This window comes from Centropristis striata, chromosome 23 (assembly GCF_030273125.1).
Source record: "Centropristis striata isolate RG_2023a ecotype Rhode Island chromosome 23, C.striata_1.0, whole genome shotgun sequence".
Taxonomy (NCBI): Eukaryota; Metazoa; Chordata; class Actinopteri; order Perciformes; family Serranidae; genus Centropristis; species Centropristis striata.
In genome coordinates, this window is record NC_081539.1 from 3,191,203 (window position 1) to 3,209,957 (window position 18,755).

Sequence of the window (18,755 nt, forward strand, 5' to 3'; positions counted from 1 at the left end):
CAGAATTACTTTTCTAAAACCCCTTCACATCACGTTAGAAGTCAACCGCCGCCGTCTCTCAAGCATCAATAATCAATCAATCAGACTTTATTTGTATAGTGCTTTTCATACAAGACAAATGTAACACAAAGTAACATAAAAAAGGAAAAATAATAATAATAATAATAATAATAATAATAAAACATAGAAACAAGCAAACACCCTCCATCCCATTAAAAACAAAGCACAAACTGAGGAAGCAGGTTGGCAATTAATTGGATAAAATAAATAAAAATAAAGTAAGGTAAGGTAAGATAAAATTAAATAAACAACTTATCAACAACGAGCGCCATTTGTAAAAGCCAGCGAAGCAGTGTTGCCAACTTAGCGACTTTTCAGACCCCCTTAGCGACTATCTTTTAAAAAAGCAACTGCCGACAAATATAGCAAATTTTTCGGGTGTTATTGGAGACTTTTGGAGACTCGTTCTTACTCTTCTTAACAACGGCTCGTTAAGAAGAGTAAGAACGAGTTGAAGCGGCCCAGTCCTCCTGCAGCAGTCTCTCCCAGCTGCAGTCACAGAGCCGGAGGGGATGTTAACCCCTTAGCGTCCAGTCTGCAAATTGCTAACAGGCTAACAGTTAGCTCTGCAGCAGTACAGTGTGTATGTGCTAACAGGCTAACAGTTAGCTCTGCAGCAGTACAGTGTGTATGTGCTAACAGGCTAACAGTTAGCTCTGTAGCAGTACAGTGTGTATGTGCTAACAGGCTAACAGTTAGCTCTGTAGCAGTACAGTGTGTATGTGCTGCTGCTGCAGGAGGTGTTCACTTAGCGATCTCTGTTTGTTTACAACAAGCACCAGACACTCTGTGCACAGTTAGCGATGCTGGTTAATTCACATTCACTATGTTTATGATCAGTGGAGACGCTGTGCATAATTAGCCATGCTGCTTTGTTTATGATCAGCGGTGGACATTGTGCACAGTTCGCGACGGCGGCCACATGTGTCTCCCGTGTTTAATCCGTCGCATATGTGATCACAGATCACGGTCGAAAATGTCACTAAGTGATTATGCGACGATCGAAAACCATACGTCACCTCCAGAGTCTCTAAATCCCTCTGGGGCCTTTTTTGTAAGGGAGACCCTAATGGAAACACAGCTACTGTGCAGGATTCTGACCGTATTAAGACCCAGTACTCTCCAAAAGTCATTTTTTATCAAACTCAGATAATAAGATAAAACATCTTCAAGAACCAACAAATGTCCAGTTTCTTTTGACTTAGTTTTATAAGTTGTTTGCATTTTCTTGACTTGCAACTGTGACCATTTAATTCTACATCTTACACCTGCTCCTGTTTGTGAAGTATGGGAAAGGGAGACTAGATTTGCATATATTTCTTTAATGAATGTTCCCTCTGGCAGAGAGGGTGGGGTAATGCTTTGGTGCCCTATCGCTGCTGACGAAACACAAAGATGCAGAGGAAACTCAGCAGTGTATCTTCCTTCCTCTGCTTTGCAGGGAAAGGACGACTTTAATGAAAAATCATCGCACGGCCCTCTTTTAAACTGACATCAATTAACACCAAGACATAAGCCTTGCTCAGATACTACACTGTACCAGAGTATAATATATGATAACCAATTCCAATGAGTCTCTTAGGGATGAAGGGAGCTTTAGCCTGCAATACGAGGCCTGTTAACATGAACGAGCAGCATGAATGGCATGCTGGATGTGTAAATGCGAGGGTAAAGCCGGGCCACCAAGTGGATTCCCCCTAAGGGATCTAGGTAATAATCCTCTTCTGCAGCCTTATCTCCTGCTCTCACTTAAGCAAGAGAGAGGACAAGGAGAGGCCAATGCTGTGCTGCAATGTGTGTCTTTGACACACTGAGACTGTGTGTTTGTGTGTGCATTGTTATTAAAATAGTAGTCCTGGGAATTTTTAGCCATTTTTCTGTAAGAATGCATGCATGTTTGCAAGTCTTTATAAACCCATACTGTAAACTTGCAGAGAGACATGTGTGTATGTGCATGTGAGAACATGTATATTTAATTTGGGAAGCATCAAATTATATCTTGTAGAAACGAGCATATATTTGGTCTTACGACAGGGTTCACGTGTGATTTATCAAACGATCGTATCTCTCCAATCACAGCGTGAGAATGATCGGCTGTTGATAAATGTGGCGGCTAGAAACAAACGTCATTTAAATACCACGCCCTGATATATATATAATATAAACCTGATTCAGATGGCTCGCCTCCAGAGTTTACGACACCGTTTAGGACACAATACGGCCAAAAAGAGGATTTCCCCCCCCCCTAAAGTCAACTTTCTTAACAAAGTGCACCATTACAAATAACAACAGGAGGAAATAGACATATTACAGAAATACACAGCGACGGAGGTTTGTGAAATAAAAGTACTTATAGTAATATACTCAAACAAATTCAGTGAATATTTTACATTTGGAGCACAGACTTAAAGTTTTCACAGCTCTTTGGTTGAAGGAGGTAAACAATGTTATAAAGTAACGTAAGTTTTAATCCCAAAAGAAGAGGAATTTCTCAGAGTCAGAAAGTGAAACGCTGATGTCCAACAGCTGCAACACAACAAACTGGTTTTGTTTGGCAGCATAAAAAGTGATAAGAAAGGAAGTCAGTGGTGCTGTCAGCAGTGGAGCATTAAACTCCTGGTGAGGTTGGAATATTTCATTTATACATCCTGATATATAAAGACTAATAGCCTATATAATATCCAAATATTGTTATTATTATGATGGAGAGATATTATTCACTTCACTTTATTATAACAAATAATGTTTTAATGATAAATGATGAAGCCTAAACATGCTTTGGTTTGTAACCATTAAAAAACAAAACACCACAGAGTTTTATCAGCTCCAGGCATCAATACAATAGTCTCAGATCAATTCTCACGTCCAAACTGATAAATGCCGAGCCTTGTAGATGATCGTACACCCACTTTACGCTCACTTTCTGTTGTACGCTCGTTTGATAAAGGAGGGCCAATTTGACTCTGCTTTCCACAAAACAGATGGCAAGTCATTTGTGACGATGGAATACAGGAGTGGTCCAAGACAGCTACCCTGTGGGACACCACAGACTAGCTTTTTACAGTTGGACATACTGCCATTGCACTACACCCAAAAAAGATACGTGCATGAAAGATAACTCTTCATAATTGAGTTGGCGCCAAGTCTATATTCACAGCATTTGACTCACGTCCAAATTGATAAATGCCGAGCCTTGTAGAAATGATCGTACGCCCACTTTACGCTCACTTTCTGTCGTACGCTCGTTTGATAAATGAGGGCCCTTATGTGTATGTGTCTGCATGCATATTTAAGTAGAATTTGTGTGAAATGGGTAGATCTGTGTGTAGCTAGATGCATGTTTGCCAGGGCAGATACAATGGTGTATGTTATGTTATTGCAATTAACATTCCATTATTATCTTAATCCTCTTGTTTTTTTTCCGATTAGGTTTTATTCAGCACAGCCTCTTAACTGCACAACTTGTCTTTAAGATTCCACAATTTACTTGTTTTTTAACTTGATGAATAGCATTTTAACATGGGTTTATTTGTAGGCAAGAGGAAAAAGAAGAGATAAAGAAGTTGGAGCTTGGAGTTCAGCTTTAAAGGTTGAAACATCACAAAATTAGCCTAGTCAGAAGTGACATTAGGGCATGTGGAAATATCACTTCAGCTGTCAAGAGACATGACATGTGTCATTCTGCCTCAGTACTATGAGAACATTCTGAAGATGTGAACACAGATGAATGTGACACTTCTATCCCTCCTACATGCCAAGTAAGAAGATATATGTTTGTTAGTGGGTCCCTGAATGAGGCACTTTGTGCTGCAGGTGGTACTGGAACAATAAATAAATGGTGCATTTGAAGATCCTTGAAAAACCAATGATTTGCTGGAAAGTACTTTTTCCACAACTGAATACAGGTTCATAGTGAAACACTCACCAGTCGCGTTTCCATCAACAAATTTCGATGTGCACTTTAAAGATTTGCATGAGAAAAGCTTGATGGAAACATCAAAATTCAAAAATGTGGTTATCTATAGTCAGATTGCAAGAGAAATACAGTAAGAATTTCAAGCATTTACAAGCACTTAATCCAAAATCCAAGCACTTTTCAAAACCTTGAAATTCAACATTAAAATTCAAGCATTTTCAAGGATTTCAGGCACCCGTATGAACCCTGAGTTAGACAGGCAGATCGACATGCAGACAGACAAGCTCTCTGAAATGCAGGAGGAAATTTGCAGGAAATTCTGCATCAGTTTACAGTAATTTGCATCAGCCTGAGACTTGACAAGTGTGCTATGACTTTTCGGCAAACGGTTTTCAAATTTTTCGTAAAAAAACACGGCAAAAAATCCCCCCAATGTTACCCTATGGAGAGGCTAGAGTGGATGACATCATCGCTACATTACAGAGGGAAAGAAAAATTTGGAAAAAATAAATTTGGAAACTGTGCTCGAGGCCACAGATGCCACTCTGCAGAAATAATTTATACATAGAAAGGCAGGAAATTCTGCATCAGTTTACAGTAATTTGCACAAGTGTGCTATGACTTTTCTAAGGGTTTTCGGCAAACGGTTTTCAAATTTTTCGTCAAAAACATGCCAAAAAATCCCCCCAATGTTACCCTATGGAGAGGCTAGAGTGGATGACATCATCGCTAGAGTGCAAAGGAAAATAAAAATTTGTCCAAAATAAATTTGGAAACCGCGCCCGAGGCTGCAGATGCCACTCTGCAGAAATAATTTATACATAGAAACGCAGGAATGCAGGAAATTCTGCATCAGTTTACAGTAATTTGCATCAGCCTGAGACTTGACAAGTGTGCTATGACTTTTCTAAGGGTTTTCGGCAAACGGTTTTCAAATTTTTCGTAAAAAAACACGGCAAAAAATCCCCCCAGTGTTACCCTATGGAGAGGCTAGAGTGGATGACATCATCGCTAGAGTGCATAGGGAACGAAAAATTTGTCAAAAATAAATTTGGAAACTGCGCTCGAGGCCGCAGATGCCACTCTACAGAAATAATTTATACATAGAAACGCAGGAATGCAGGAAATTCTGCATCAGTTTACAGTAATTTGCATCAGCCTGAGACTTGACAAGTGTGCTATGACTTTTCGGCAAACGGTTTTCAAATTTTTCGTCAAAAACATGCCAAAAAAATCCCTCCAATGTTACCCTATGGAGAGGCTAGAGTGGATGACATCATCGCTAGAGTGCAGAGGGAAAGAAAAATTTGGCAAAAATAAATTTGGAGATGCAGATGCCACTCTGCAGAAATAATTTATACATAGAAACGCAGGAAATTCTGCATCAGTTTACAGTAATTTGCATAAGCCTGACACTTGACAAGTGTGCTATGACTTTTCGGCAAATGGTTTTCAAATTTTTCGTCAAAAACATGCCAAAAAAATCCCCCCAATGTTACCCTATGGAGAGGCTAGAGTGAATGACATCATAGCTAGAGTGCAGAGGGAAAGAAAAATTTGTCAAAAATAAATTTGGAAACTGCGCTCGAGGCCGCAGATGCCACTCTACAGAAATAATTTATACATAGAAACGCAGGAATGCAGGAAATTCTGCATCAGTTTACAGTAATTTGCATCAGCCTGAGATTTGACAAGTGTGCTATGACTTTTCGGCAAACGGTTTTCAAATTTTTCGTCAAAAACATGCCAAAAAAATCCCCCCAATGTTACCCTATGGAGAGACTAGAGTGGATGACATCATCGCTAGAGTGCAGAGGGAAAGAAAAATTTGGCAAAAATAAATTTGGAGATGCAGATGCCACTCTGCAGAAATAATTTATACATAGGAACGCAGGAAATTGTGCATCAGTTTAGTAATTTGCATCAGCCTGAGACTTACCGAGGAAGCGGAAGGTCCTGCGCACCAGTGGGTTGAGGTAACAGCAGTCCCCAGTGGCCACGGTCTTCTCTGACCGGTCAAACTCTTTGGATGTGTACTGGACCAGGAACAGCACCGTCTCTGTGATTGTGATCTGGTAGAGACACAGAGAGAGGACAGAACATTTAGATGAGCTAGGTAACGGTTGAACTGAGTGGCAGTTGCAGCCATTGGCAGCGCCATTTTCTCACGCTCTGTCACATAGCCCAGAGCTTGTGTGACTGTTTTCTTAGTGGGCTCCATCTGTACAGACACAGCTGTGGAAAACACAGAAACATATGGGAGGAAGGGAGGTGAGCTCACAGTGCAGCAGAGGTGTCTGTATGTGTGCTGAATTTCTGTTGTTTTTAATGAAAACTGGGATCTTCCATCCATTCCTGAGTTACTGTTGTAGACTGATATAGATGGTATTTATTTTTTCAATTATTATTATCTTATATTTGGATATAACCTTGTATCCAAAGTAGGGTTGGACAATATGGCCCTAAAAGATGATCACGATATTTTTAGGGGTATTTTTGCGATCACGATATTCTTGACGAAATTAAAAAATACTGAAAAATATATAGAAAATGACTTTTCAGTCTGTATAAATAAATAAAAATCATACAACGAAATAAAAATCAATCATAAATATACATAAATGTAGTATAAATAGCAAATCTCAACAGTTGCCAAATACAACAAATTTACTCGTGTCTTTTTGTAATAATTTTGTGTCTTTTTTAGTAATTTTGTGTATTTTTTTGTCATTTTGTGTCTTTTTTGGGTCATTTTGTGTCTTTTTTGGGTCATTTTGAGTCTTTTTTTGGTCATTTTGTGTCTTTTTTGGTCATTTTGTGTTTTTTTTGGTCATTTTGACACTGCCTCCAGCGGCCCCCAGGTAATTTGAGTTTGAGACCCTTGATCTAGGGGGTCTGGGGAAGAAAATTTTGTACATTTTATAGTACAATGTGATCAATCTTGTCCACTTTGAGAGCTAAATGTGATTCATTAACTGCTTATACTAAATATACATCTTCAACGGATTTCTATGACAACAGTAGACATTCCCATTCCCAACTTGTTGCATGGGTCTAACACACAAGGTATCCCATTAGGGGTGTTTCCATTACAGTCAAATACCCAGAATGAGGCGGGTCTCACTCGCTGAAACGCCCCTAATTTGAATATGAGCCGTCCTGAGCGGGACTTTTTTTGTCCCTGTCGAAGAGCAGCGATGTTTTTCTCCCCATTTCTCTCTAGTTTACATTTCAATTCAGAAATCTGTTGTGAATTATCGTGCACTGTATTAGATTTCACCTTTATGAAATCTAATACAATGCAATAATGACTTCCCCAAAGACAGTATTAGACTGTCTAAATATCCCTGGGTGGGACACAACTCATTTTATCCAGGAATTCCACAACCACAGGGAACCCTGATATGGATTAAATCAAACTGAATAATGCATGACTTATGGAGACAACAAGGACTATCACGCTATCACCCAGCAGCAAAAAATTAAGAAAAGCAGAAAAAAGGAAAACCAAAACCAAGTGAACTTCAAATGTGTTTGCACTGAACACAGCAGGACTGCAGACAACCTTATTTCAAACTAAATGAAAATCTATAAAATGACAGGGAATGGGTTTGTGTGAAGGCCTGTTTGTTTTTCAGTCTTATTTCTCCTTCTCGCCAAAATGGGGCAGAATTAAGGCAGCGGAGCAAAAAGGGCAGAGCAGCTTTGAATCAACAAATAATATTAAAACGTGTCCTCCCCCAAGGAGGCTGCTTCAGCTTCATGTCTGCTAAGCTTCTGGTGCTCCAACAGGGGTGAAATAATATAACTAAATAATAACATCTTCATTTATGTAACACGTTGCTAGCCTAAGATAAATTGGGACAAGGTTACATAAGAGGGAGAGAAAACAAAGGCAAAATAACAAGCATGCAATAGGAGAAATGATACCAACTTTGCAGTTGAAGCAGTTTAATGTCTTGAAATGAACTGTGTTCAGGTTTGTTGTTTTGTATCTTGAAAGAATGAATTGTAACTGAGGTGTCAGGTGAAATGTAGGCGATGCATGCAGTTGTTAAGTCATTTGAAGGTTAATAATAAAACATTTCTCTTGAAATCAAAGTGCTAAAAACAGATGAACTTTTGGCTGAGGTGGTGGAGGGTGCACCAGCTCAACCCAGAACCTGGGCCACCTGTTACCATGACGATGGCTGTCATTAAGCCGTGCACAGGCGGCAACCTCCTGGTCTGAGCAGGGAGGCAAACCAGGAAGTGCCTTAAGCTGCATTCTACCGAAAATTCCAGCAGGGGGCGCTAAGTGTGGCTGCAAAAACATTTCTGTCCATTAATTTCAATGCAAGATGAGAAAACTTCTCACTTGATTTATTACCTCAGATTTTTTCAGGACAACACTATGGTCTTAATCGTTAGTAAAAAATCTTCCCGGAGGTTGCCGCCTGGCAAGAACAGAGAGATTTGTTCTCTCCCAGGGCTGACCACATTCTTTTCATTCAGCTCCGGTTTGGAAGTTCTCGTAGTTTGTGCTCATCACAGCAACAACTACAACTACTGTGTGATTGGTCAGAAATTTGAAGCAGGAATGTTGTGATTTCCACTGGTGCTGAAGGTTGTCCAGCTGTTGAACTGAGGGACTTTTATCTTTCTCGTTATCTTCTATTTCCATTTAAATGGGGCCATTACTTGAACATTTAACATCAAATTGTCTTGAAGAAGATTTTTTACTAGCGATTGAGACCATAGTTTTGTCCTAAAAAAACATTCTGAGGTAATAAATCAAGTGAGAAGTTTTCTCATTTTTCATTGAAATGAATGGACAGAATTTTTTTGCAGCCACACTTAGCGCCCCCTGCTGGATTTTTTTGGTAGAATGCAGCTTAAGGCACTTCCTGGTTTGCCTCCCTGCTCAGACCAGGAGGTTGCCGCCTGGTTGGAGGGGACCTTCCACTTTTCCACTCGGGTAACATGAATAAGGTGGCAAAGCTCGTCCCATATTTCCTCAACTGGGTCTCCAGACTCCACCTCAGCAGCTAATAATATGGTGTTTCTATGGTATCACTGGTTAGCTAACTGGTTAGCTGGACAGTGTTGTTATGGAAAATGACGCCCACATTCCAGTCTCCCTCTAGGTTTGCCCCTGTGAGTCAGTGGCTTAAGCTTGAGAAGCTAAACCCCATTAGCATTGTTAGCCGTGGTAAAACTGTAAGCCAATCTGTAAACCACCCAGCATGCAAAATGATGTATTCATCAACAGCCCTGAAATGACACAGTACGGATTGCTGTGTTTGTTTGAAAGCGTGACAGAAAGAGGGGAAGAAAAGTTGGGCTATTGTTCCTGTAAATTATTAATAGCTTATTCAGAACGCTGCTTTGTCACTTTTTGACCCGCCCACATGCACACGCCCACCCCAGGCTGTGGGTCAACCTGCCAATCACGATTGCTCATTGTGTGTTGACAGTGTAGTCCTCAAATGATGCACAGAAATGGAACTGCTGCATCTAAAAAGAGAACAGTCTATAAACTATGCACCCACTCCTCAACATTGTCTTTGTTTTTCTTTGACCATACACTCCAAACACTGTTCTTTCAATACATGCTGACACTACTGATTTAATGACTGCCACTCAACATGTTGAGATTAAATCGTAAATGGTAACTGGACTGCACTTATTTATCACTGTTTTCCACATACTCAGCTCTGTTCCTCTCCCAAGGTTAGAGGTAGAGTTTTATTGATCTAGTCTACTCATGCAGACTCTCCCAGCAGCAACAGCTTATTTAAAGCAACAGTTTCCCAATCGCAGTAATGCCCATATCCCAATTCTAATACCAATACTGTCTTTCAATGTCATCTTTTTGACTCTTCACTCCATAAGGATGTGTTGGATGTGTCCTATTGGGATGCTTCGGTCGCAACTGATTTACTGTTTTTAACCCTTTGATGCACAACATGGGTCAAAAATTAACCTGCATTAATTTCCCATGTTATATAATGCTGTCTGTTTCTGTGCTCTATCTTTTGATATCAACTTTTGAATTTTCCAAGTATTCTTTAAATATCTTGTTTTTATAACCACAGATCATTATTTCCATTTTTGCCTCTCATACTTTAGGAAGAAAAAAAGTTTTTGTATTATTATTACATAGCTAACTACTTGGCTAAGTAGCTTGCTAAGCTAACTACTTAGCCAAGAAGTTAGCTTAGTAGTTAGCTTAGCAAGCTACTTAGCCAAGAAGTTAGCTAAGTAGTTAGCTTAGCAAACTAAAATATAAAACATAAAATTGGGATGTATGATGATCAAAAACAAACGAATTGAGGAAAACCTGGACTACTGAATGATGAAAATAATTTATTGCAAAGATATAGAACATAAAAACTCTATCGGGTCACTTTACACCATGTTGTGCATCAAAATGTTAAGACACAATACCCAGGTGGAGCTAATTAAACTATTTACATGTGAAATCTATTGATTCAACGCCATGGACATGGACATTATATCTATGGAACGCCTTGAGGGAATTTCTTCAAATTTGGCAGAAATGGTAAATGGAGTGCACTGATATAGCACTTTTATCCAAATCGCTTTACACTACAGACTGCACTCATTCACCCATTCACACACACATTCATACTGATGGCAGAGGCTACCAGGGCACACTGGTGCCACCTGCCACCATTAGGAATTCATTCACACACCAATGAACGCAGCATCGGGGAACCATTCGGGGTTCAGTATCTTGCCCAAGGATACTTTGACATGAAGGCTGCCATGGTCAGGGATTGAACCACCAACCTTCCGATCCGTAGGTGACCGCTCTACCAACTGAGCCACAGTTCGTTTTTGGTAGTTTAAAATAAATGATTGGTTGTGTGACTTTATTTGTCAAAGTTTCTGACCCGGCCATGACACTTAAATAATAGAACTGCCATGTCCCCATCTTAAGTGGCTACGTCTAAAAAAGAAAGACATATTAATTGCCCTAACTAAAATATAATTTGAGTCAATGTTCAGCCCCTCTGTATGAAATGTCTGCAGGAGGGAGTGTGCTTTTACTTATTAAATGGTGGGTATGGTGGATTTACCTAGCCTTGAAAATAAAGGGCGAGACAGTGTATTAGCAGCACATGGAGAGAGTTGATAACTCCTGTATAGTCGTGTCAGCAGGCCAGTTTCTAACAGCTCTAACAGCAGCTGAGACACACAGGCGATGGCCAGACTGCAGGGCTGGATTGGCAGCTTATTGTATCTCAGTGAGTTGCCATGACCAGAGGCCCACAATAGGACATGATAAACACTATTGTGGCTGCTTGTCTGCAGGATGTGCCCCGTGCCCCCATTCCTCCTGAGCCCAGACTTGTGCTTTCAGCACTTGGCCGATTTCACACTCAGTGCACTGAGGGATTAATCTTTAATTTATAGGTTCCTCTCACTGGGATTTGTACCGACATCCTCCTGACCTTGCCTGAACACCGTGATGCATAAAGTCATTCCACTTCAGTGTTTCCCACTAGAAGTTTTTTTTCAGCAACGGTGCTGCTGTGTCCGTGGCCATGAGCAGTGTTGCCAGCTCCTCAGTAAGGAAAGTAGCTATTGGCTCCAAAAAGTCGCTAGAAGTCGATAATGACGTCATCGCCTAATTTGCATAATTTACCATGTGCATGTACTTATAATGGACGCTGTAGGAGAGAGAAGTAACATTGTGGGGAAGACAGAAAGTGAAACGGGAGACGCAACTGTGGCCGCCGTCGCTAACTGTGCACAACGTCAGCAGCTGATCATAAACAAACCAGCATGGCTAATTATGCACAGCTTCTCCGCTGATTATAAACATTGTGATCATGAATTAACCAGCATCGCTAACTGTGCACAGAGTGTCCGGTGCTTGTTGTAAACAAACAGAGATCACTAAGTGAACACCTCCTGCAACAGCAGCACATACACAGCAAAAATAATTTTGTGTCTTTTTAAATAATTTTGTGTCTTTTTTTGTCATTTTGTGCCTTTTTTGCCATTTTGTTTCTTTTTTTAAGTAATTTATTTTTTTCTGTCATTTTGTGTCTTTTTTGGGTCATTTTGTGTCTTTTTTAATAATTTTGTGTCTTTTTTTAATAATTTTGAGTCTTTTTTGGTCATTTTGTTTATTTTTTAAGTAGGGTAGTTTTTTTCTGTCATTTTGTGTCTTTTGTGGTCATGTTGTGTCTTTTTTTTTTGTAATTTTGTTCCTTTTTTTGGTCATTTTGATACTGCCCCCAGGTAATTTGAGTTTGAGACCCCTGCTATAGGGGGTATATTAAACGTCAACAACAGGTACCACATGTGGTCTACATCATCTGAAAGCAGAAGCAGAACCTGAAAGTCTATTTAGAGATGCAGCTCAGCACCAACACCTTGAAGAACACCATAGAAAAAAATCCATGATGTGATTTGTTAACAAAAACTTGACATTTTGTGTGAATGTCTGCAAGAGTTGAATCATCAGCAATTAAATAATTTCTTATGTTCTGGAAACTGCTGATCCTCTAATTATTAATATTCCAAGGAAATTTATACATTCTCTGAATTCTCTAGATCTCTAGTTTCAACAAAACTAACAACAAAGTAATAAGTCATCTGTCAATCTCATGGCCCTAGGGCTTTTGTTTAGTGGTTTGTGTTTGTTTCATTTTGAAGATATTTTGGTTTGTCTAGTTCGTCTTGGTGCATTCTCTCATTCATTGTCCAGTCATCTGTCTGTTTGCTTGGTTTCCTCATGCTACTCTGGTTTGCTTCAGTTAACTTTTAAGTCCTTTCTCTCTGGGGTTTTTTTTAAACTTTTGAATCAGAGTTATTTTATAAAAGCCCGCCCATTGTTCTTTAAACCTCCTCTCTGAACTGCTACAAACCATAATGGTACAGTAACAGGATTTTTAATAAGTATTATTGATCAGTTAAACATTCTGACATCTTCTTGAAATATTAAGCAGAACATGATGCATTTTTAATCCAAAAGCATCAGTATGCACGTTTATGAGCTGCCCCACATGAAGACAAATGTGAAAATCCATCCGTCCATTTTCCTCCGCTTATCCGGGGCCGGGTCGCGGGGGCAGCAGGTTAAGCAGGGCATTCCAGACTACTATTCATAAAACCTGCCAATTGTTCATTAAGCAAGCACAAACATGTAAAACACATCTTTTCCCTCACCCCTATTGCACAAAATGATCCACCAAATTACTAATACCAAATTATGCACTCTGAGCTGAGAGAGTTGCGTCCTTACAGGGATAGTGAACATTTTCAACCCATTGCTTCTGCAATTTGTACAGCTCACGGCACAACAACAACAACTATCTTTCTTATTCTCCTCATAAGCTTTCAGTCATTATGTTTGTTTTCTACCCCTGAGTGTGATGTCGCTCAGAAACCAGAGTGTTCTTGGTGCAAAGTAATGTGACTAAAGGCACTAACATTGGCACTTAAAACACCAAAGGATTTCTATGTGTTTAGAAAGCAGCAGCAAATTGATGACCAGTTATTTCACAATTGCACAGGGGAAGTCAAACAACAATAAAGACAAACATGGACTACAGCCTTACAATAACGTCCACCGCTGATCATAAACAAACCAGCATGGCTAATTATGCACAGCATCTTCGCTGATCATATACATCGTGATCGTGAATTAACCGGCATCGCTAACTGTGCACAGAGTAAGCAAAGCTCTCAACGATAACTAAAGTTCAGTGCGAGATTTACTCTTGTCCAGCGGCCTCTTGCTCAGTCACTCTTTCCTTTTCTTCCCGTAGCTCTCTCGATCAACATCCTCTTTGATCCCTTTGCCTCTGCAATGATTTCTGCTGCAGAATCCAGTACCGTTGCCTGGCTACGGTTCTAAACCTCCAACACCTTGTGGAGCAAAGCTCCTGGTGCAAGGACTAAGGTTCCCCCAGATCTTCAAGATCGCAATCCTGGCAGCACAGCTAATGAGCTAACTGGTTGACAGTTGGCAGCAGTTGGCGCTTAGTGTTACCTTAGAAACAAGTAAAACTTTCTGTCAATAAGGAAACTCTCAGAGTCGAGGCAGAGCAGCCCGAGGACATCAAAGAAACAGGAAAACATTTTCCCCAATTGGGGATTTCTGGGGGTCGCCAAATCATTTAGGAAGTCAGCTCTGTCTCCACTGTGATAAAGTGTTCATGTGTTAATGTGTTTTAGTCTTTTTGGTCATTTAATATCTTTTTGGGTCATTTTGTTTATTTTTTTGGGTCATTTTGTGGGGTTTTTTTTAGTAATTTTGTGTATTTTTTGGTCATTTTGTGTCTTTTCTGGTCGTTTTGTGTCTTTTTTGGTCATTTTGTGTCTTTTCTGGTCGTTTTGTGTCTTTTTTTTTATCATTTTGTGTCTTTTTTGGTCATTTTGTGTCTTTTTTTGGTCATTCTGTGTCTTTTTTGGTCATTTTGTTCCTTTTTTGGTCATTTTGTGTCTTTTTTTAGTCATTTTGTGGTCATTTTTTGGTCAATTTGAGTCCTTTTTTGCTTAATTTTATATGATTTTTTGGTCATTTTGTGGGTTTTTTTAATCGTTTTGTGTCATTTTGTGGTCAATTTGATTCTTTTTTGGGTAATTTTGTGTCTTTTCTGACAAATCCCAAAGTATCAAGTTGTTACTTTCCAAGGAGTCTCTGGCTTGAAGCTGACTGTTACACACTCAGGAGGTCAGAATGGACCTTTAAACTGATAGCAAAGGACTTAGATTAAAAGTAACAATATAATATAAAAATATATATAAATGCACAGACAGAGAGATGTTTTAGTTGTTGTCTGCTTCATTATTTGTCCAAAATTCGTCGCATCAACTGAGTTTGTATGATCTGAAGTGTGAGATTCTGTTCAGTGAGACAACATGATGTTAAATTTGGGGTCGCGACTCAAAAAGGTTGAGAACTTCTGTATTAGATATTATCCATTTTCACCAAATTCGGAGACATAGCTGGTGGTGTGTTCGTGCCTTAAAACGATTTCTCGTGAGAAATCGCACCAGGAAAACAAAGTTACATAATGCAGATGCAAAGATACATAATGCATGAGGACAACAGAGGGAACATGCTTCTTTTGAAGCTGTTATATTAAAGTAAAACTGTTACATAAAGTTGCATGAACTCTCTGTACAGTTCATTAAGTCACGTACAGCTCAAACCAAGAGCTGTTGAAATGACTGGGGGATCATTTATTGGACATCATCAGTGCTGCATGGACCAGCGGAGGAAAATCTAATTCCAAGACTGGTCATGCTGCACTTTACTGATGTGTATTTATCTTGTCTGGATGTGTATTTATCTTGTCTGCTACCACAATGAGTTTGGAAGACATAACTGATTATGATCATTATTTGTCAAGACTGCAGATGGACCTTCAATACAGAAAGGGAACAAAATGGAGTTAAAAAAAAAAGGGACAACGGAGTCCTTTTTTTTCTGTTGGTATATTAGGAGAGAACTTACTGTCTGGTTGCTATGGTTTCATTCATTTTTTGTATAATGAGGAATTGAAAACACATGGAGGAGGACACAAGCTCAACACATCTCTGTTGTTACTGCTTTTCACTTTCAGATAGATGAGGGAAATTTTGACTCTCCGGTGTTGTCATGGCTACCAAATGATGTTTCATGAATATATACATATATATATATATATATATATAGATTACTTCTACAAAGCACTTGGAAGATTGCTTTGTTAACAGATCATTGTCATCAGATATAATTAATAGTTCATCTTTTATGTTCATGCAAAAATTACATATGCGATCATTCTGTTTTAATGGTTGGCCCACTTAGCCTTCAGAGCACAACCACACAGAAGTTAGTTCATTGGAACAGACGACACAGGTTAGGTTTGAAAGAACCTAAAGATTATTATTTTGCTACTTATACTACACTGCAAAAAAGCCAACTTGTATTTTTTGGCCTAAAACAGTGATTTAGGTTGGTAAAACTTGGAAATATAAATTATTGACATTTAGGGCAATAATGTAAGTTAGCACAACAAAGGAAGCCAGTTGTCTGCTCAAAAACAAGTTGGTGAGTTGTTGTTACTTATATCTTTAAGTTGGGGTTCACAACAAGGGACAATAGTTCTGATAACTCTTATTTCTTTGTTGTGAAATGCAGGAAAGCCAACTTTCCGAGTTGGTACTGCGTAGAGTAGCCATTAGCGTATCAATGCTAACTGAAAATTGTGGTGGCAACATTAGCTGACATTTCATAGCAGCGTTACATTCGTGCCAATTCAGCACATTGCAGAAGTTAGCAGAAGTAAGGATTAAAAGTTATTACAATGTAAAATTATAAGTTAGTACAACTTACAGTTGAGTTGACAAAAATCTGAATTCAGAGTTGAGCAAACTATTTTGTCCATTTTTGAATCCTTTTCATTTTTGTGTCTTTGTAAGTCATTTTGTGTCTTTTTTGGTCATTTGTGTCCTTTTTGTATCTTTTTTGGTCATTTTTTGTCTTGTTTTGGTTATTTTGTGTCTTTTTTTGGTCATTTTGTGTCTTTTTTTGTCATTTGTGTCTTTTTGTGTCTTTTTTGGTCATTTTCTGTCTTTTTTTGGTTATTTTGTGTCTTTTTTTGGTCATTTTGTGTCTTTTTTGGTCATTTGTGTCTTTTTTGGTCATTTTGTGTCTTTTTTTGGTTATTTTGTATCTTTTTTTGTCATTTTGTGTCTTTTTTTGTCATTTTGTGTCTTTTTTTGTCATTTTGTATCTTTTTTGTCATTTTGTGTCTTTTTTGTCATTGTGTGTCTTTTTTTGGTCATTTTGTGTCTTTTTGTCATTTTGTGCCTTTTTTGGTAATTTTTTGTCTTTTTTTGGTAATTTTGTGTCTTTTTTTGTCACTTTGTGTCTTTTTTTTTGGTAATTTTGTCTTTTTTGGTAATTTTGTGTCTTTTTTTGGTCATTTTGTGTCTTTTTGTCATTTTGTGCCTTTTTTGGTAATTTTTTGTCTTTTTTTGGTAATTTTGTGTCTTTTTTTGTCACTTTGTGTCTTTTTTTTTGGTAATTTTGTCTTTTTTGGTAATTTTGTGTCTTTTTTTGGTCATTTTGTGTCTTTTTGTCATTTTGTGCCTTTTTTTGTCGTTTTGTGTCTTTTCTGTCATTTTGTGTCTTTTTTTTGGTCATTTGTGTCTTTTTTGGTCATTTTTTGGTCAGCATAATAAATGTGTTCTATGTGGTCCACTTGGTCTGTGGTATATCCCCCATCATTTTCCTTTAAGGATATTGGGGTCTGGGTTCTTATGAGTTAAAGCCACAACACTTTGCTTGTGATATCTCTGAGAATGGCAAGAATTGGCTGAAGGGCCATCTGATATCCAGAAAGCCTGAGCAGCACTGTGACAGCCACAGGCCATTTGTCCCACTTTCTCATCGGCGATAACACAAGCTGACAGGGCCACAGTGACAATGTGCTGCTTGTTGAGTCCCTTAACTACCTCCCTGGCCTCGCTCTCTGTCTCCAGCTCCTCCCTGGTGGCTAAGTCATGATGACTGAGCCAGGGTGACCCACGCTGCTTATTTACTCAACGCTTCCTCTGGTCAAAGCCAAACATGTCCACTCCTCCCATCCATGTCCTCCATCCCTCTTCATCAGACTCTGACTGACCTATCTTTATTAGCAGTTCAAGGCAGAGTAGAGCGGTAGTTCTCAACCTTTTTGAGTCTCGACCGCCAATCTAACATCATGTTGTCTCACTGAACAGAATCTCACAGTTCAGATCAGACAAACTCAGTTGATACGACGAATTTTGGACAAATAATGAAGCAGACAACAACTAAAACATCTCTCTGTCTGTGCATTTATATATATTTTTATATTATATTGTTACTTTTAATCTAAGTCCTTTGCTATCAGTTTAAAGGTCCATTCTGACCTCCTGAGTGTGTAACAGTCAGCTTCAAGCCAGAGACTCCTTGGAAAGTAACTTGATACTTTGGGATTTGTCAGAAAAGACACAAAATTACCCAAAAGAGAATAAAATTGACCACAAAATGACACAAAATGACTAAAAAAAGACACAAAATGACCAGAAAAGACACAAAACGACCAAAACAAGGAAACAAAATGACCAAAAAAAAGACACAAATTGACCACAAAAGACACAAAATGACTAAAAAAGACACAAATTGACCAAAAATCATCAAAAAGACACAAAATGACCAAAAAATGATCAAAAAAAGACAGATATTGACCAAAAATTATCAAAAAGACACAAAACGACCAGAAAAGACACAAAATGACCGAAAAAGACACAAAATTACCAAAAAAAGACACAAAATGACCACAAAATGATGAAAAAAAGACACAAAATGACCAAAAAAGACACAAAACGACCAGAAAAGACACAAAATTACTGGAAAAGGATTAATTTAACACATGAACACTTTAACACAGTGGAGACAGAGCTGACTTCCAAAATGATTTGGCGACCCCCAGAAATCATCTCGAGACCGCAATTGGGGTCGGGACCCCAAGGTTGAGAATAGCTGGAGTAGACAACAGGAAAAGACAATGACATTGAACCAACATTTGGGAGAGGCATTGCTGGTTAAGCGCGCCAGATATGGTTTTCACAACGAAGCTCAATGTGTCAATATGTCTCCATTTACAAGTTAATTGGACGTGCAGTGGCAACAAGTTCCAACAGGAAAGTGAGACAGCGTCTGACATCTGAACAACAGAAGAGGTCTTTGAGCACAAAGACACTCTGGGGACAGAGAGCAGCACAGTGTCTCATTCCAGCC

The 18,755-nt window shown here is 38.8% G+C and overlaps 1 protein-coding gene across 1 annotated transcript in view; it reads right to left on the bottom strand.

Moving 5' to 3' along the window:
* Positions 1–18,755, bottom strand: part of plppr5b (phospholipid phosphatase related 5b) — an 86,259-nt gene that overhangs the window by 54,923 nt on the left and 12,581 nt on the right. Inside the window, exon 2 of the mRNA XM_059326912.1 lies at positions 5,916–6,048. Within this exon, the coding sequence (XP_059182895.1) occupies positions 5,916–6,048 (133 nt within the window). The remainder of the gene's footprint in view (positions 1–5,915; positions 6,049–18,755) is intronic.